Genomic DNA, 21,521 nt, shown 5'->3' on the forward strand with positions numbered 1-21,521 from the left:
AACTAGAAATATTAGAAATACAAATGAGCTCCCAACCTATGAATCGGCTATCCTCGGATGCAGTCGGAACCATTCGATTCCCAACAGTGCAAACACCGCCATCTACGATTAACTCTCAAAACTATCTTAACTGAACAATATTACCTACACATTCAAGACCCTGGATAAATGCTTCCTTTCCTCAAAAATACCCTCCACACAGCATCCCTAAATATAACAAAGAGAGAATCCCAAGGACCCCCCCGGGGAAATCAACCCCTCGGGAACTCCTGTGTGGAGTTAAAAAAATATGTATGCATAAAAAATATTTTTGTACCATCATATCAAAGGATGGTAGCAACCCTGATGTATAACAGCGAGGCACGGAACTGGTTGAAAAAAGTCGATATACTTTGCAGTAGAAATGAGTATCTAGATGAGATCCCTGAAATGTGAAGAAGATGTGTAGAGAGAATAAACTGGGCCGGCCCTGTGTGGGCATAATTGGAGCAGTCCGCTCCGGGTGCCTTGCCAAGACTATGACTATGACACGCTATTATGACTTGCCAAGGCGCCAAGGAGCCAAGACGCTGATTATACCTAACACCTACAGCGCCATGGGGTGTTTACTAGCACCAGGCGCCGTTTGGCACATGGCCGGCCCTGAGAATAAATAAATCATGCCAAGTAGATACATATCAGGAAGACAAAACACGAGAAATTAAAAGAAATTTGTAACTAGGTACCTAATAAACATGCAATTTTTAATTAGAAGAGTATGCATATTTAATGCCGAAGCAAATCCTGTATATATGTTTAGAGCGAATGCGGAATGGCATTACGGTTAATTATTAGTTAGTTTTCACTATATAACCAAATACATAGGTAGGTCATCGGTTGTGAGAGCATTTTTTCTTATTTCTTATTATTACTTGGGTAGGTACTCCTATCATATTGTGTCAATCACTTGAGTCGGATCAATCCGAATAACAAGAGAGTATTTATGAGACGATGTAAGAATGTGAATGACGCAAGGAGTGTGTTCGAGAGTGTTGTATGGTGGTACATTGATAGTTAATTAGTAATGCGTATGTACCAAATTTAAATAAATAAAAAAGCACCTGTTATAAATTAGGGTCCTTTTAATTAAACTCCTTTATTGTTGAGAGCAAACTGAATTATTTTATTCACAAATGAATATACTTTCACATAATATGACTTGGCACTTTTTACAGTAAAATACTCTAGATACAGGCAGTTCCTGTGATTCTTTAGGAAAGGAGAAACCTTTGGTTGTTTTTGAGCAAGAGTACGTTTTTAATGAAACCTAACCTTTTATATGACAAAGACAGTTGACAAACTTCAAATTCAAAAGGCTGTAAAACAGGAATTGTCCTTGCTGACGTGATTTAAATACAAACAAATAGCAGAGGCGAGAACCTTTCATAAATACTATAACCTAACCTTCACAGGTGGCACTAATGGTATCTAATTGATCCAACAATAATACATCACCAGAGTAAAAAATAACAGATTAAAATAAATTTGACGACACATGGGGATCAGTTTCTGAATTACCTAACATGTACGTAAGTTAAAAAAATAATTATTATCGGGTTTAATTTTCAAATCAGCGATGAACCGGTTGAAATAAATGGACACACTTGTAAATACCTGATAAAGTTCGAAACGAGGGTGCATCGAAAACAAATGTTTCGATTTTCAATATTTCTATACGGAACATCACTAATTCATAGACAAAAATTGTGACTTCACTAACTGTCAAAAGTTAAATGTGAGAATTTGTTTCAGCCGTTTGTTTTTGGTTTAGAGATTAATTTATTTTAAGGAGATTATACAGTTTTTTCCTAGTAATATTACATCTAAAAAAGTTATTGGTCTAGATTATTTACTGTGGAACTGCACACTTAAGTGTTACGACAGCAGCTGTCTTGTAATCAAAGATTTATATTTGAGGTTAAGGTAATGAAAACTTTTCCAACTATTGTTTACTATCCGAAATTGTCAGTGTTCATCCAAATTTATTTAATGGTTTCAATTATCGCTCTCCACAAAATTAAGAAAAATTGTTATCTTTTCTCTTTAATTGAGTGTTATTTCAATTCACAACAAACATGACATCCTTCAATTTGTAAGGAATCAGTGTTTGACAAGTAAATTAATGGACAGTTTTTTTTTATGTATTGATTAATATTAATGATTAAACAATGTATTTCTATTAAAGATTAAACAATGTATTTATATTAAATATTACCGATTAAACAGTGTATCTTTTACTCTAGGCAAAATGTCCAAACCTGCTAAAGTTGATGACAAGCTTCTTCACTACGAAACATACATCAACAATGTACTGAAAGAAGATTTGAAAAAAATCGACCAGCACCTACAAAGAGTGAATACTGAAATTATTGAATTCTCCCAAATAAAACATACACTGGAGCTACTGCAGAACACCTCCGACTTTTCAGATGGATTCAAAACTCAAGTCGATGTGGGATGTAATTTCTTCATAGAAGCTAAAGTAACCGATACTTCGTCCATGCTATTCGATATCGGCCTAAATCATTTCTTAGAATTTACAAAAGAAGAAACGGAAAAGTTTATAGAGCTGCGCATCAAAGCTCTCGAGAAAATGTCCGCAGACTTGCGACAAAAGAGTGCAGAAACTAAAGCACATATAAAACTTATGCTCTTTGGCATCGGACAACTACAAAACTTACACACAGAATCAAAATCATGATAAAGTTAATTAGTTTTATGGGTCAGTTGATTAAAGATCATTAACTTTGACCTTCCTGCGAATGTGAATCAATTAAACAATTTGTCAAATTGATGAAATGGGCCCTCAACAAGGATGTCATTTTGACAAACTGCATGCAATTATTTTCAATGAATCATTGTGTATTTAAACATCGCTGGAGAGAGCATTTGTACCATTTGCTTGTTAGTTCTTAGTTCGCGTAGTGAAGTCAATCAGATCCTACAAAGTTAAAAAGTAAACAGTTTGCATTTGAAATGAGTACAAAAAGTCACTATGTTAAGTTAGATATAAATAACAATAAGGAAAAGGAGATTGGTGATATTAAAGATGATTGGTTTATAAGTCTCCCCGATATCAAGAAACACAGTGAGTTCCTGGGCAACGTCTTCCAATTGCTGACAGAGGAAGCGGTGTTTGATGGTACCAGCAGGTCACAGCCGGTGACGCGATGGAGAGATCCTAACTATTTAAAGCAACTCATTGATTTTGAGCCTTCAGAAGACCCGGAGAATGAAGAATACCTCCTGAAGGCGATTAAACACACTGTTGCTTACAGCGTAAAGACGGGCCATCCTTACTTCGTCAATCAGCTTTTTTCTGGGTAAGTAATCAATCTATTTTAAATTGCAGCTATCATTCAATTTGTATATGAAATGGCTACCTATACAAATCTCCAAAACTCTCCAATGGTAATCTCCAGAACTCGAGCAGAGTTTGAGGATCCTGTGACTTTGCTCAGATTTTTTTTTTGTAATTTGCAATGGAAATCTTCATCTTTTTGGTTCTCATTTTTCATTTATTCAATTGGTTAACATTATGTTTTAAAAGTGTGCTTAAGCTTGTGAGATAAAGTCTAGTAGTTTATAATTTTCTAACCAGTCATCTCTATCTTGTACTGCATATTGGCAGAAGATGAAAGAAATGTCACAGTGCGAGCTCGAAAATATTCTAAAGTGTTTCAGCGTTTGTTCAGGAGACCAAATATTCTAAAGGGGTACAGCATTTGTGCAGGAGGCCAAATATTCAAAAAGGGTTCAGCATTTGTGCAGGAGGCCAAATATTCAAAAAGGGTACAGCATTTGTGCAGGAGGCCAAATATTCAAAAAGGGTTCAGCATTTGTGCAGGAGGCCAAATATTCAAAAAGGGTTCAGCATTTGTGCAGGAGGCCAAATATTTAGGATACCGCTGAAAGCTCTGCAGTCATTTTCACCTTTTTCTCGTAAACGACTCATGTATCAAAAAGACAGGTTACAACGGAGCCATCAACTGCTGAACCGAATGCCTAATATTTCTTTTTTAATTGATTTTGATTTTCTAAGCTATTCTACATTGTAACTTCGTGCACCTATACATTCATTTAGAATTTAAGAAATTTGAAATTTTAATCAACTTTTCGGAAGATAATTAAAAATAATATAATAGTTTGATCTGAAACGTTTGCCTTGAAACCTAATTAAATAACAATAAAATTTCCAGCCTAGACCCATACGGATTGGCAGGGCAGCTGGTCACCGATGCCCTGAATGGCTCCGTTTACACCTACGAGGTGGCACCGGTGTTCAGTCTCATGGAGAGCAGCGTCCTGAAGAAGATCAGAACCCTGGTCGGATGGGAGGCGGCCGGAGACGGAATCTTCTGTCCCGGAGGGTCTATTGCTAACGGAATCGGTATCAACCTGGCGAGATATTCCTACGACAGTGATATTAAGGTAAATAAATCATTACGATTCAATGATAACTCAACACAATGACAATTCAACACCCTTAAAAAGTGATATAAATCACTTCCCAAAGTAGCATCTGCAAAGGAGTTCTATACCTCCAGGTTATTAACAATAAACGACGAGGTTTAAAGTTAAGGTAATTAACAATAAACACTAAATGTGACAGGAAAACAATATTTTTCTTGTCGACAAATAACACCAACAACTTGGTTCCATGATACTACTATAGTGAAATCTCGATGAATCATTCCCTGAATAATCATTTTCCCTCATTTGTCCTTCATTTCTTCCAGTCCCAAATTACTTTCATACAAAACTTGCAAAAATAGATTGTGTCAATCGTTCTTCTATGTATCGTTTTACCGCATTCATCATTTAAGGCATGCAGTTTTTCTACGAAATATTTTGGTCGATTGTTTTTCAAAATTTGAATGTAAAAAAGCATATCTCGTTGCTAAATGCTTGGTTTCAATTAATGGTACTTGTAAACAACGAGCGGAATATTCGAAATTTTGGACATTTGGTCATTTATTGCCATTATGTTGTTGGGGCGTCAAACACGGCGGTGCACCTGTGCAATCTTTTTATCATGCGGAAAATCTTCAAAAACTAGAAAGACACATTGACGTTAAAGGGCGAGTCCTGCCACGGTGGTAAAGGGTCGGAAAGAGAAGATCTCTATGTTTTGCAACAACACATACGGAAATGACACACAGCCCCTCTGCCCTCTTCATTGGCAAATCGCTGACAGGTAGGACACCTCTGTAGGTGTTTTAAAAGTATGAAATATTACGCAAACAAAGAAGCATGGACGACTACGAACATTTTGAATTTTGAAGGGTCTTGACGCAGCAATGGGCATAAAACAGTGAAATATTTGTAGATACCTGTTCAGCTCACCCAAGTGATATAACATTTATGTAAATGTAACATTTTTCTATATCCCTTCGAAACAATAGATAGAGGTTTCATAGATAGAGAAAACAAAAGCACTCGAACTTGTACAATTTTCTTATTCCATATTGAAAACAATTTCCAACTAGTAGTGATGGTTAGCTATAGGTATGGACTGGATAAATGACATCCCTGTAGGAACTAACCATATTCTCACCATCTGTATCAATAATTAATCAATGGTCTGATATTTTATCTGATAAGACACAATTAAAAAATTACTATTTATTTGTTTTCAGAAAAATGGTATATCCAGCCTGCCCCGTTTAGTGATATTTGCATCTGTTGATGCCCACTATTCCATCAGGAAGATGGCAGCATTACTTGGTATTGGAGAGAGCAACGTTATTCTTATCAACACGGATGCCACCGGCAGCATGGATGCCAAGCATCTGCAAAGCTGCATCAATATAAGCTATCAAAATGGTAAAATACATACAGTACTCTCAGAAATCCGCAGCTCGATTTTCCGATAACTACTATAATCTGCCGTTATTTTTACTAGTTGAAAGCACAATATCAAGCTCTATAATTTCGCCGGGATTCACATGTCAAATTCAGTAGTCTGCCGCTTGCCTAGACTTAAACGCCAAGTTTTGTACACGGATGGAAGTTATCTTACTCATAAACACTATAACACTACACTATGCCGCTGTCTAGCTCGCTCTCGCTGACCATTTTACTAGTCACCTGGATTAATTATTGTTGTTTTAGTACATTTCGGATCTGTGTTTAGTCCTCTGTGTATTAAAGGAACTGTCGCACGTGTTTCTGTTCATTTCATTCTGCCACTATTTGTCTGTTTGAATAAGTTTACAAAATAGAGTCTTTCACTAATTGTCACTTGCCCAATTTTTTTGGTGGCGGATTGTGTACAAAAAAACAATTTGCTTCCTTCTGCTTTTCATGTAATATACAGGGTTTTCCAATAAGAGATGTTATTTTGAATAGCCCTCTATTTCGGTAGATGTTACTATTGAAGCTGTCATTTTTTGACATTTGACAAGTAGAAACTACGCCTTTAATAAAAATGGAACGATACACCCTTCAGCAACGCATTGAAATTATTAAAATTCACTTGAGTGAATCAAATGCAAATCATCTTGAGTGATGAGGCCCATTTCCACCTCGGTGGCTTCGTCAACAAGCAAAATTGTCGCATCTGGGGCTCGGAAAACCCAAGAGTTATTGTTGAAAAGCCTCTCTATCCTTAATGTGTGACTGTTTGGTGCGGTTTATGGTCCGGCGGAGTCATTGGACCTTACTTTTTCGAAAATGAGGCTGGAGGAACAGTTACGGTGAATGGATCGCTATCGAGAGATGATTAATGATTATTCATGGCCGGAATTGGATGGTATTGATCTGGACAACGTTTACTTTCAACAAGACGGCGCTACGTGCCACAAAAGCAACGAAACCATTGATCTTTTACGATTGAATATCAAAATACACCTCTTATTGGAAAACCCTGTAGTTTTGTCATAACTTTGATTTGTGAGAGAACATTGTTTTTGCAATAAAATATGAAGAACATGTTTGAGACAATTCAAGATATATTCGAGCCTGAATTCAATGGTGTATAAGAAACAAAGAATACAAGTTTTCCTGTACATTTCGACTTTTTAACACATGGAATTCAATTATCATACAATATATCTATCAAATAATAATAATTAGATGTTCCTGACTGCATCCTGCAAGGTGAAGATTGGTCTGATGATAATCAACCTCCTATGTGAGAGGGCCAAAATAAGTATAGTACATAAATTGGTGCAAACGAGACAGTAAACATTGTGAAAACCAACCTATCATTTAATTACTGATTGACGTTGTATAGCTCAAGTATGTAGGCTGTTACATTAAAGACATAAAATTACTACCTACCTAGTCATAAGTGTTCCGAAACAAAGTTTAACCCCTGCTGTGCATCTAGCTACATTTGCAGTTCGGTGAAATTATGATTACCTTAAGGTGCACTGCAGTGTGCAGTGTGTAGGGCTAGGTTTTACAAGTTTTTAACGCATTTCATCACCGTCCATGAAAATTCCAAAGTAAAACAGCTAATTTGTATTTCAATATAAAATTTGGTTTTAAGAAATTTCAAAATTATATTTAATATTATGTAGGCTTCAGGGACGGCCCTGTGCAGGCACAATTGGAGCAGTCCGTTCCGGGTGCTGATTTACCAAGGAGCGAATAATATCTTACATGAAATACAGCTCCCTTGAGGTTTTTATTAGCACCAGGCGCCGTTTGGCTCAGGGCCGGCCCTGGTAGTAATTTATCATTTGTAGCCACTTTTTGAAATTGAGTTCAACACACATTCTGTTCTATATTATCTTTTATTCATCAGCAATCACAAATAATTTTCTACCCAAAGCGCAAAATGTCTCATTACTCGGCCTGATTAGCGAGCTTGAGCTGCGTAAAATATAATTTTCTTACATTTATTTTCTTTTATGAAATGAATTATTATTCAAATAATTTTTCACCAATAGGTGACGTCCCAATAGCTGTAATAGCCACCGCCGGTACCACAGTACTGGGGGCGTTTGATCCCCTCCCGGCCATCGCAGACATCTGCCACGTTCACAGCATCTGGCTGCACGTGGACGCGGCCTGGGGAGGCGGTCTCCTCTTCTCCAAGACTCATTTTAACAAACTCCAAGGAATCGACAGGTAATAAATAATATCATTTCAAATGGTTATACGACCGAATTACACATGTGAATTTTTTGTACCAATATTACACAAGTATGTAATTAAATGTGGTCAAAATTACACATGGAGAAAATTGAACCTACTGGTAAGTAGTAGGTAGTCAAAAAAACCTATCCTAACATAACCTTTTTTTAACCCTCGATAACTAAACTGTTTTCTTTGTTTCATTGTAACTACACTTTCGTCGAGTGGACTACGCAATAAAACACTATAAATAAATCAAAAATACGGTTTATAATGAACAAATTAAGTACAAATTAATATCAGTCTACACAGCGACCACACATGTCAACATTATGTGGACCACAAATAGCCTTTCTACATCTGGTGCAACGGTGTTTGGTCATCTTCCGGGCCTTGGATGGACACAGGTAGCAAATTTTAGGCACGTTTGACGTAGATGGAACCGGAGCTTCTATTGTAGAAGATTCGCCAACATTAACAATAAATATAAGAATATATGAATGTAAATACCTTAAAAATAAAAATTGTTGTTATAACTAAAATTTTGTCCAGTGGACGACGAGATGGTCATAGGGCACGTCCTAGTATGCGTGTGGCCGCAATCGCGTCACGTGCTGCACTGTTTACTCAAATTAGGAAGGTAATGAAAGAGTCAAGGTCGGGGAGCGGGGGTAAGTAGGTGATTTCGAATTTCGCCGAGTAGCGCGTCGTCGCCTCGACGACCGATTAGTTATCTAGGGTTAATATGAACTAAAAAACGTGATGAAAATTTTATTAAATTGAAAAACGACCATGTATGTGAACTTTACTAATTGACAAGTAAAATAGAAACTAACATAAAATGTTCATGGAGAGATATTTTAAGATATATAAATTGCTTATGTAGCCAAAGGGGATTGTTTATCTATTGTATAACGTAATAATAAATTTTCATCAAGTTTCGGAATTTTTAAATGTCCTATATATTAATATCCTATAAGCTTACTACGAACATTTTTCACCACAAATTTGAGAGAAATCAATAATTAAAAAACACAGTCGTTTTATTTAAGGAGTTTACAAAAAAACTGTCTGTCATCTCACTTTTTGTCTCGTTCATACAAAAAAATTATATAATAAGATTTTGCACTTGCTTTTAATTTCCAGGAAACAACAAAAAAACTGAAATTGCTTGCATATTTCAAATGTTTATTTCTTCCATACATGGTTGCCAACATGTGCATTAGGCATTTATGTTATAAAAAACATCACTTTAAAAATGTTCTTGTAAAATATAAAACATAAAATTCAATTTGAATACATAATAATAAAAGTAGATTTTGCAAATTCTATTATTATTACTTGTCTAAAACTACAAATAACTAAATAACAAAAATCAATTGTAAATATGTTGTAATTATACAAATATAATAGTAAATTGACAATTTTATGAACAAAACAAGATTTATGAAGATATATCAAGAAGACTTAAAAACAGCTGTCAACCGCGCTTAAAGAATGTCGTAATGTACATGCGTAAAGTCCTTGCTAGATGCAAAAAATATTGTTGCCAAATTTAAAAAACAAAGTTAAAGATATTTTTTTATTAGTTCCAACTCAAATCTTAACTTTCACATTCTTTATACAATGTGCAATAAAAACACTGTTTAACGGATGTGAAGTGGTTTTTCTTTAGTAAGGCTTTGAACTTATAAAAACAACATGACAAGGACAATTTTTTTTAAATCCACTATTGTAATTATAAATACTTAAATAATAATTATATTTTTTAAATTTTCAATCGTTATTATTGGAATACACCAAAATTTATTCCGCCATCGACCGGTCGATCGCGATGGGTTGGGAAACCTCAAATTAAGGTGAAACGTAAGCGGCAATTTTCATACAAACTGTTTGTTTGCCCCATTCGAAATCTACAGATAATATTTTATTTATTTTAGTACTGAAAAATAATACTAATAATGATTTTTGCGCGAACGCAAATTTTACTGTTATATTACTTATAATAACCGAGTAATTACATTAACAAAAGTCATTATTTTTCATCTAATTACTGTAAGTGTTAGTGACACAAGTAGCTAAAAACGCTACTCTAGCCTGTCCGTACACTAGAAGAGATATACTTCTGTGGGAGCAGTTCCGATATATATTTCACAAGAACGTTTGCAACACATTCCTACGGTTCTAAAGTACCTAGTTAGATGCATTTGTAGTAAAAATGTCAAGTTGCATGGAATGGTTTTTTATGCTGATAGAATAATGTTTTCGCTTTTTTATAAATGTTCCAGTATTACTGAGCGCACGGAATATTTGCGACGGAGGCTTACAGTAAAAGGGCTAAATTAACTGTCTTACGATAACAAGGACGACTTTAATAATTTAGAACTTTCTTGAATCTGTAAAAATTACTATAGATAGACTCGCCTAGTTATTTTGATGTACTAAATAATAAAATGCATAGATCGAGCTACGTAGGTACCTATATACTCTAGCATAACATTATCTGTCTGCCATTTGCCACGGGTTTGAGATGTTATAAAAACTATCGAAAAAGTGTAAACAATTGAAGTGACCTTTTTTTGTGCAAAAAAGAAATCAACAATAACAACGATTTTGTATAACGCATTTTTGTTTTCCCATAACAATGAGGCGTGCACTTTATAAAAAGATTCACCAGTTTATTTCCGGACACCGCGTCTAAGATATTTGTTCAAAAAGTTTTATTTTCAATCATTATTTCAATCATTATTATCAATCTTTCTGTCCTATAAAGGGTTGACTATTATTAACATGTCTCGTTTATTGTTTTTGGAAATAAAAAAAAATACAAAAAAAACGAGTGTGCTTTAGACCACACGACTGAAGTAAAACTTCTTTAGCTCCATCTATATGTATGTATAATATATGTATAATAGAACCTACCACAAGACACGGAACAACAATCGATGCAGTTTTCTCTAAATATCTTTCTAATTTTCATTCGAAAACATATGTGTCTAATTTCTCATACCATAGCCCTATTGTCTCGGTCTTAAAATCATCCACAGTAATTACTGATGTATCCGATAATGAAAATAATGAATAAAAATAAATAATATTATAATATTGTCCCGTTATAATGCCTAAGTAATATTTATTACGTATTATGAAACCCTAAACCCTACGTACCAAGACTTGAGCGCACGACGAATTTGATTCTCCATCTGGTAATTCTAACCACTTAGTTGGTTTCGGTACATACGCCGCGCACAAATATACGAACAGATATAACTTTTTGACTTACACAAAACATATTAGATGCAAAGAAACACCAAGGTCATGGTTAATAAATAGGTATGTACCTACATCGCTTGTTGTCGTAAAGCCCATTTAACACGATAAGACATTTTGTGGTCTGGTCACTTAGAGATACACCGAACATATCAATGGAGGGCTTTTTCGGTAGATTGCTACCGTTGTAGGAGACTAGATTGTCATTTCGATCCCTTTTAGACGTGATCAGACATGATTGGGTCTTTGAAACATTAAATTTGACGAGATTATTCTTACCCCAAGAGAAAACACTCGAGGGAACAACACGGAAGCACTTAAAATTACTAAAAAATATAATAATAATAGAGCAAGTGAGACTACGGATACATCTCCATGATTTTACGTGGAGGGAAGATATAAAAAAAAACTATGAGAGGTGGTACATTATTTTGAATGAGAAACAACTTCCGTACAAGAAAAAAATACTGTTGACGATTTTTCTAGATGCGATAGGTACCGATAGGTAAGTCGATATTTTTTTAAATTTTACACGCTGAAAAAGGTAATTCCAAAGTTTAAAAAACTCCAGCTTTTTCGTTGAAAAAGTTATAAATCACCAGTAAAAAATATATACGTTATCGGTAACCATGTAAAACGGACTTCTCTCGATTTCCTGAAGTTTGTAGGATAGAGTGATAATATTCTTATTACGCTATGGATTGTACAATGTACATGGCCATAGTAATGCAAGCAAAAAAGGTCCAGTTAAGGCCAGCAACGCGCCATATGCTTTGTTACCTAGCCAGCGCTTTTTATAAAAAATTCAATCTCCCCAAGCGACGATTTAAATTACTGAATTCAACAATATTTTATCATCCTTCTCTTTTAGACTTGAGCGTTTTACCGTAGAAATTTTGAAATGCACGATTTTTTACAAATATCTTTTGGTTTGGTATTAAAATTCTTCCGCGCCAAATGTTTTCTGTGCGTGTTGGTTTTACACGTTTTACAATAAAATTGTGTGTTTTTCTGCCGTTCTGTAAAATTATAAAAGTATTGGTACGAAAAAAAATTTAAACAGATTAATATATTTTATGTGCATGCGCGAACCAATAACTTACCTCAATATTAAAAAGCATAACGCGTTAAAAGAGTTTTAATTGACAATATTGAAAATAACGCCATCTATCGGTGTAAAGTTTCTAAATATATTTTAAGAATAACCTTAAGGCAATATTTATTGGTTTTATTGGAACACAAATGATATTACTACACTATTTAATTTAATATTTGATCCCAGGGGTCTTTAGAGATTTTGTTTTCATGTTACTAAAATCTGTCAGATCCATGATTTATTTAGAAACATTCCTGGTTGACATTAATCTTTAAATAGATTTGTTAAGTATGTATGAGACGATGTATGAATATGAATGAGGCAAGGAGTGTGTGCCAAGACCGAGTTGCGGTCCGTCCTTTCCCTGCTGGGAAAAGGTGTGATGTTTAAGGCGATGCACTACGTCGTGTAATATTTTAAATTGAGCCGCTATCCATACTAACCCTTACGTAGATGGCGATAGGGTTTAAATTCCCGCTTAACACCATCCGCCTGTTTTGATTTATGCAACAAAAAAACATGGCCAAAAAGTGCCTTTTATTTTATTTTGTGGATGTTCAGGTATATGTATTTAATTTTTTTCCGATCATTTTATAAATAACTTAATTTGCCACATTATACAATAAAATCATAACCGAAAATGGGTTCGTAAGTAGGAGATTTTGAACTTTAAAGCAGTTTTCATAGGCCTTTACACTATTTTTTTCTGGGCTTATAAAAAGACTTATCTAAAAAATACTCGATTATTTCAAAGGCCAAGATGTATTCTACTCGCAGTATTTAATTAAAGCATCTGAAACATTTCTAGGCGACCAAATTTTCAAACCAAAAACACATGATTTTGCATTACTATGTATGGCATCGCCTTAATCACTTATGAACTACTGTTTTTGAAAGCAGGTTAAAGACTTTCAGATTTTAATATTACAAACGGACATACCCACGCAATAAAAAAAAAATGAAAAAATCGAAAATGGAGTAATTTTTTTACAATTACTATTTCGCTTACCGATTTTGTTTTCTAGTAAACTGTAAAAATACCACTTTATACGAAACTAAAAAATATATTGGACACGAACACGTTATAAAGGTGTTTGTCTTTTGGTTTCATGTAAAAATAATAATGTATTTATAACATAATAAAAAATTAACAAAATTTGACAAATCTTTCACAAACATGCAAACAATGGTGGTCGATGAATTTTTGAAATATATTATAATTATGTATTTGTTTAAGTGTTTATGGTAATCTTTTAAATGAAAATATGTAGCATTTATTGGTTAATTAACTTATTTAATGATGTATTGAAGTAGCGTAGTGTTTCTAACATGCTTAAACCCTAAAAAAATTAGTTCAGGTTTGCGAGCAAATATTTATCACCCGTAAAGTCAATTTGTTCGCTTATCGGAACAGCTTATATGGTATCATAGAAATCATTGTGTCTCCCTTACTGTCTTAGTGAGAAATATGATCTAAATGTTATTAGAAAGAGATAACACTACACTTTATATTCAAATTTAGAAGAATTAAAATGTGCACTTCTATGAAACCGAAGGTTCCGACCGCAGTTTGAGAAAAATTTATGAAACTTTGTGAATTTCTTATTTAATATAATAAATAACAAAAATCGAGATGACTGTAATGTTTATAATACATTTGTCCAATAAAATGTGTTTTTTTCATTATGAAAAAAATTTTCATTAATGTTTAGATGAAAAAACGTAAAGTGAGCCATTTTTTAAACTTTTTTATGTTTGTATTCAAAATGTTAATATTTTGAAATTTATATGTTTATTTCTAACAGTTAAATTTGAAACTCTTTTTTCATCACCTTTCAAAAACAGTTTTTATTTTTCGGATTGTTTAGAAATATTTCATTTATTTGGATTTTATTGCAAAGCGGAAATATACTCTAATTCGCCGACCTTCTGACAGCATCTTTACAAAATATAATGGTCAATATGCCAGAGGCCTGAGAGGTTAAATCATACATCTCACAGTAGTACAAAAGGTAAGTTGAAAAATGACTTTTATGAGTCTGTACCAGTTTATGGTGTAAAGTACACAGGAATACTATTAACTGCTATTGATGTACTGTGCGCTAAAAGGTACAAAAAGACCCAAGTAATTTCAGGGATTTTGGTTACCTCTGTTGGCAATGGAAGTCAGTTAATATATGTCATATTTCAGGGCTGACTCGCTGACCTTCAACCCGCACAAGTTGCTGGCTGTGCCCCAGCAGTGCTCCATCCTGCTGACCAGGCACCCCGGCATCCTGGCCGCCTGCCACTCCGCCAATGCTTCCTACCTCTTCCAGCCGGACAAGTTCTATGGACCGGAGCTGGACTGCGGAGACTCCCACATCCAGTGCGGGAGGCGACCTGATGTCTTCAAGTTCTGGCTGATGTGGAAAGCAAAGGTTACTTATTCATCTAGTAAAGGGGTCCCCAAACTTTTTTGTCCCGTAGATCACGTTTCCCTTTTTTCGCCCTGCTTTCCTGATATTATTTTTCAGACCGAAAATTCCCTAGATATCAGAATGGGATATGTACGAGGTATTCTCGATTGCTCAGTACTGGATTCCCCACAATATTTTCGAATCCATTAATTCCCCATACAATACTATTTACAAATTTAAATGGGGGGTGGCTAGAGAATTTCACAGAAGACCCGATTCTCCACAATATTTTCAGGAGGGGTGGCTGGGAATTTCGAAATAATTAATTCCACACAATATTTTCCCCAGAATATTTGCAATTTTCCCAGAATTTGACCTCTCCGTCAACATTTCTGAATATCCCTAGATATCAATCACATCAATATTGTACTTTGAAAACTATTCTACATATATGAAACCACAAAAAGGTGATATTCCCAAAAATTGTGACCTAAAATTGGCCTAAATAGACCTGCCCATAGAAGAGAGGGGAACAAACCAACATGCGCAGAGCAGGGAGGTTGCGTGGGCGTGTCGCTTACAATAATTTGTCAATAAATGAATCCTACAGTCTACAGGCAACTCGCATTAAAATCACACATCTTGACACAGGAATGCCCTAGTGAGATGTGCATATAATTTTTGTTTTATGTTAAAAACTATTTAGTCAGCTTCCGCATAACTAATATATAATTTTAGCAAATTTCTCGCTCCATAATAAACTTAATTGGGAATCACGCATCAGGCGTAAAAAGTTTCGGCTTATTTCTAAAATCGAATATTTTGTTACAGTATTTAGTTAAAGACTTTTACAAATGTTTATAATTTTCTCACCGCAGTAAAAACAAATGTGTGAAATATCTACGCCTTGCGCATAAAAGTCCCAGAATGGACCGCGCTGCGAACCGTTACCTTACTTTAGCGAACTTTACTATTCTGCACAGGGTTTGGTTTTTTCCAAGTGCATTCTCCGAAAGTCAAAGTACGAACGATGCAAAGATATTAGAAGAACGAGATGTGCTATGAGCAGTTCATACTGTGTGGAATTGTTTTGCCCAGTGTCGCCGTTTTTGTTCACCAATATTACTGCACACCTTCGCTTACGCTAAGGTATCCGCACTAATACAGAGAACAGATTTCTGTGCGTACACGTCCCGATAGTATTCAAAGTACCCTAATTAGGTAGTACTCCGCCTACGGTCCGGCGGCCAACTTAGCATATCTCGTTCTTCTAATATGTTTGGAACGATGTCATATTTTATTTAAGACATGCTTGAACCTTCTTGGTACCAAAAAGATTGTCACGTGTTTTGCCTCTAGTTTGTCGAAATTATATCCAGATTTTGCGTTAGGGCCTGTCTATGTCTTCTTTGCATTAGGGCATGTCTATGTCTTCTTTACTCTCTGATGGTAATGAAAAAAATATAGTTATAGGTCGCACAATTTGAGTTGATGCCAACAACACATTCTTAGGATTGTGTGTATTGGCAAAACCGCTTGTTGTCTTGTTCAAGCCTACAAATTTTTTTTTGTAAAGAGGGGCAATAAGTTTAATAAATAAAATCGTTCACATTAATCTAATTTGAATATTTTAAAACTTTTTTCACTTTGAAAGTCTTATGTTTTTTTTGTTACATTAAAAATTTGCTTTTTCAATTTTGCCGGAATTTTCTTTTCTTAACATATTTGTAACGTGTCCCATGCAAGCAATGCATCTGTGTGAGTACTGTTTCCGCAATAAAATTCACTGTGATACCTATAACTATATCTAATGTGTCTGAGGTAAATTTTGCATACAAAGCACACCCAAATTGAAAAGCTACACTGGCCAGTCAGTGCTTACTTACACTTCCACATATAATTTTTTTAAATTATTTCATGCACTAGTGAGCAAATGCGTCGGACTACTGCTATACAAAAAGTCAGAAACCAATTGACAACAATCATCGACATTGTAAATAACTAAATAATATGTTAATAACTCTTGATAGTTTCGTATTTAAACCTAAGTACAATTTTTTTGCCTTTTAAGATCATTTTAAAATAAATCCACCAGTCCGCAAATTGAAAATTAAAAATATTAAAATATATTTAAAATAAATATAAACTTTACTTTTGCCACTAATCTTCAAATAAATTTAATACCAATAGTAAAGGGGGATAAAAGCGCATATTTAAAATCGTACAATGTGCCGGGTTTTTATTACTGTGTTGTCTGCGTGCAAAATCCTATCTTTTTAATAAAACTGAGTTTGTTTGAAGTTAACTGCCAAATAAGGTATGTTTTCTGCATCTGTTTGTACATAATTAGACAGAGTCTGGGAAGTCCTATTTGTACAGCGTCCTTGAGGAATTTTACACCAAAACGACACTACAATTTTTCTAATTACTATTATTATAAACATAATTTATGAATTTTAGAAGATCAACTTGAAAAATGCCGGTACCCTTTTCAGGCTCGTAAAAAACCTTTTTTAAAATTTAATTAAAAATATAAAATTCTATTTCTATGATTGATATCTTTTCTACGCCCAATTTTGCTCGCTGTTCAGCCCTTTCAACCCTTTGGCTTTCAGTATGAGTGTTTGATATTTAGTGCCTGATATTTACATTAATTACATATTCACCCTTTATGTTAACACCTATTTAGCTGATGGATGCATAAACAGTGAGAGAACTCCACAGACTTGAGAACTGTCATTGAAAACACTTGGATGATATTTTATAAGAGTTTAACGCGGTCTTGAAATTCAAGTTTCTGGAAATATTGCTTCTGCTTCATGTTCTTGTTCACTTCTTGTTAAATGAATTCACAGAGCTTCTCCAACTATCTTAAAGTAATGACATTTTTTTCTTAATTATGTAATTCTTTGTTTTAAACCACTGTGTATTTATTCGAACTTTCAACCGGTTTCTGAGAAACTCTATCTTCATGGGGACAACATGTACATTAATCCGCTAATATATCCATATTGATAAGTTTGTGGACATTTAAAATAACAGTACTAATTTTTATATTTTTTAGTAAAAGATTATTTTTTCTTATGATTTCGCCCATCACCTAATATTAAATGACCAATGTTTTAATAGAAAATGGTAGATATTCTTCTAATAAAAATGCATGCAATTAGACAAATTTAAGCTTTAATAAATGTGGAATTTCTAAAGTACCTAATAATAAATTATTGTTTTACGTATATCAACAACCAATTTAATATTTACCGTCTTAATAAATAGATTCTCTTAGTTTAACCTCTCAGAAAAGGACTTTTATTTACTTTGTGTTCCTTTGCGAACTGTCAAAACGCGGAAATTTTTGTGTTATTCACGAGTTTTGTTAAAAGCTCCATAACTCACGTTTTGGGAAACGTAGCCTCATTCTAAAAAATGTTTTGGAAAGATTATGAAATTCACTATCGTATTGTTTTGTTATACGTAAATATTTGCGTTTCTAAATATACATTTTCTGAAAACGTCAAAAATATGTAAAAATCGCTGACCATTATTTCAAAGCTGTGAAAAATGTACTTTTTTCTGAGTATCATAAAGAAATAACACTTTATATATTGAAGAAATATAATTAAAAACTATTGGTCACCTCAAAATATTAACCGTCCAAACTAAAATATTTTTAATAAATTATTTAAAAACGCAATAAATTACGAACGAACAAGCTGACAGATTCAATCGACTCAGAAAATGCACCTCTAGATTCCATAGATATTTTTGAATGCAGACGCGTAGCGTTATTCATTATCGATACTCTGTTTTTTAAATCATGGCAATCCGTATACTAGTGATGGAAATAAATCGATTTTTGTAAAATCTCGCGCGCTTACGTGAAAAGACGTACTAATGTCTTGACCGCTATTATCATATTTACGTCTTTTGACGTTCTAATGTTCCGAGTGGTTAAGACCCTTTTAATCAGACAAAGGCCATGGTAATGAGTCAATTTTGTCAATGTTCTGACCATAATATTTACAGCAAGTTTTTTAGCAAGACGTAAATGTTTATGTATAGTTTTAAATTAATATCTGCCCTTTCTGCCCTTTTGTGATGCATAAGAAATATGTTTTACATGTGTGAAAATAATTTTTTTTGTAAATTTTATATTATTAAATGTAGAAATATCCTCATGCTTCAGATCTTAGCCATGTAAAAACGCTACAATTGCTGAATCATCCACATTATTTTGTATGTACTTATGTGTATGTTTCTTTAAAATTCATCATAAATTAAATGGTGTTATTTTTAACAAGCATCCTTTTTTTCGTAAAGGCTTAAAATTTGTATAATCCCGTAATTTTGACTTTAGATCGGTTACTTTGGTCACACAAAAACACCCATAATACACTTCATTGGTTTATTTCTTCAGTAGTTAAACTGAATATTATTTCTACTAAAATATACTTACATAAAGAGCTGTAATATCGATTTTATCAAAACAATGATTTTTTTAACTTACTTTAAGCACTTCACGAACGATACGTGCATTGTTATATTGGCTATGTTAGAATCCGTTTTGATTCTATTCAGCTATCGTATTCATAATTGTACTTAATGCTTTTTTCTTTATTTAGGGAACTAAGGGATTCGAGCGTCACGTGGATACCATAATGGAAGTGTCCCAGTTCTTTAGAGACTGTGTGAACGAGCGACCCAACTTCAGGCTGGTGAGCGAGCCGCAGTTTGTCAACGTCTGCTTCTGGTTCATCCCGCCTTCCATGGCTGACTGCTCCGAAAAAGACTTCAACTCCTCGGAAGGGAAAGCCAAGATTCACAAGGTGACAAAGACTGCCGACATAGCCCTAGACACCTGGTGACTTGGTCGATGCGAGGGTCCCCAACCCAAATAGGACAAAGAAAATCAAAATGATTATTTTATAAATTCAGATATGATTTTAGATTTTCACAGATTATCAGTATTATTGTGATTTATTTTTGGGTCTGCTGCATCTTTTGTTGTGGAGAATCTGATTTCATTAATCTTCTCGTGATAGTAATTTGGTTTAGTCATATTTTCTTCTGATAGCTATGGATATGATTGTTTCAAATTAAGATTTATCATTTCTTCATATGAAGCGGTTACTTTGTGATGTGACATTATAATTTAAAATTAAACAATAACGATTTATCAATTTATTACCTGGCTATCTGGCTATCTGGCTTGCTTATTAAACGTTTCATCTAACTAACTAACTATCACACCGTTTATCGCAGGGGCAGGCAGAGAGGACGGACCGCCAAACTATTCGGTCTTGGCACACACCTCTTGCCTCATTCACATTCATAGATCGTCTCATACATACTCTTCTATTTTTCTGACTCTTGACATGGCCCGACTCAAGTATCTGATTCACTTGGTCATGCCATGACTTCTGCTACCATTCACATTTGCATTATATATTCTCCTTACACTCCTCTCTTCGCTGATTCGCTCTACATGCCTTAACCATCTAAGCGTCCATTTCTTAATCTTACTAATTACGCTTACATCAGCCTTGCACTCTTTACGGATCTCCACATTTCTCACACGATCATACATGGTTTTGCCACACATACGCCTCAGGGATCTCATTTTCTCTTTTGTTTTTATATTAAAAAAATGCTATTTTAAAACTCCATAGATCTTGATGCTTTATGATCTAAAAATAGTTGAGTTGACCTTGAAATTTCACAATTTGACGGAAATAACTACAAATTTCATGATGTCAGAGAGTTTTGCCACTCAAATTAAAAAAAAATCTGTTTAATAGTAGAGATTTTATTGAGAAATTTCAAATAATTTGAGTTAGATATTATGGGCAGTCAAAGAATTTTCCAAATAATCATGACATGCGTGTATGTATTTTAGTAAGCAAATTTAGAATTTTTTTTTTCAGATTGGGCCAATAATCAAAGAGAGGATGATCCGCAAAGGTAGCCTAATGCTCAGCTACCAGCCCATCCAGGACAAACCCAACTTCTTCAGATTCGTGACCCAGAACTCTGCCCTCAACAAACACGATGTCAAATACATTCTGGATGAAATTGAAAAACTTGGGGCCGATCTATAACACATCATATTTTAAACTTTTCAAAATGTTGCAACATTTTTTCAGAATCTTCACATTTGTAATATGTTTATATGTAAATCCTTTTACCATGTATAAACATCAGGGATCTCATTTCTAGGTTCTAGATCTGGTATTATAATTATAACCTTGTAACCTCTTGTGTACCGCCATTGTCAAATATGCACAATCGATTAAATCATTTCTCTGAGCTATTCTAGGGTAGGAAACTGCTTATGGTAGATTAAATTCTACATATTTTTTCATGTTAAGGGACGTACTTGGACTTACTTTTGACCGGTGATTCCTGACATTATTTGGAGTAAAAAATGTTAACGAAATTTTGGTGTCTTGTGACTTTTGATTTTTTTAAAACAATGATAAAATTATTCTTCCACATGTTGTCACTGGTAACTCAACTGAGTAACCGCCCAATCCATCGCTTCGACCATAACTGTCCAATTCCTACTGATTTTCTATGTTTTTAGTTTTTTTAAAAAATGTCACCGGGAACAAAATTTCATTAACATTTTTTTC

The 21,521-nt window shown here is 34.2% G+C and overlaps 2 protein-coding genes across 2 annotated transcripts; both read left to right on the forward strand.

Moving 5' to 3' along the window:
- Positions 1–1,771: 1,771 nt before the first annotated feature.
- On the forward strand, positions 1,772–2,749 carry Uxt (Uxt prefoldin-like subunit). Its single transcript, XM_089640994.1, has 2 exons — positions 1,772–1,962; positions 2,283–2,749. The coding sequence occupies exon 2, from the start codon at positions 2,288–2,290 to the stop codon at positions 2,738–2,740; it is 453 nt and encodes a 150-aa protein (XP_089497120.1). The 5' UTR covers positions 1,772–1,962; positions 2,283–2,287; the 3' UTR covers positions 2,741–2,749.
- Positions 2,750–3,001: 252 nt separating this feature from the next.
- Positions 3,002–20,994, forward strand: LOC149416824 (cysteine sulfinic acid decarboxylase-like). The gene is made up of 7 exons (XM_089640993.1): positions 3,002–3,362; positions 4,239–4,470; positions 5,679–5,865; positions 7,938–8,118; positions 14,682–14,910; positions 19,512–19,715; positions 20,814–20,994. Exons 1-7 carry the CDS (start codon positions 3,016–3,018, stop codon positions 20,985–20,987), a joined length of 1,554 nt encoding a protein of 517 aa, XP_089497119.1. The 5' UTR covers positions 3,002–3,015; the 3' UTR covers positions 20,988–20,994.
- The last annotated feature ends 527 nt before the right edge of the window (positions 20,995–21,521 follow it).

Source organism: Hesperophylax consimilis, chromosome 16, assembly GCF_061612785.1.
Source record: "Hesperophylax consimilis isolate HC1 chromosome 16, BYU_Hcon_1.0, whole genome shotgun sequence".
In the NCBI taxonomy this organism is placed as follows: domain Eukaryota; kingdom Metazoa; phylum Arthropoda; class Insecta; order Trichoptera; family Limnephilidae; genus Hesperophylax; species Hesperophylax consimilis.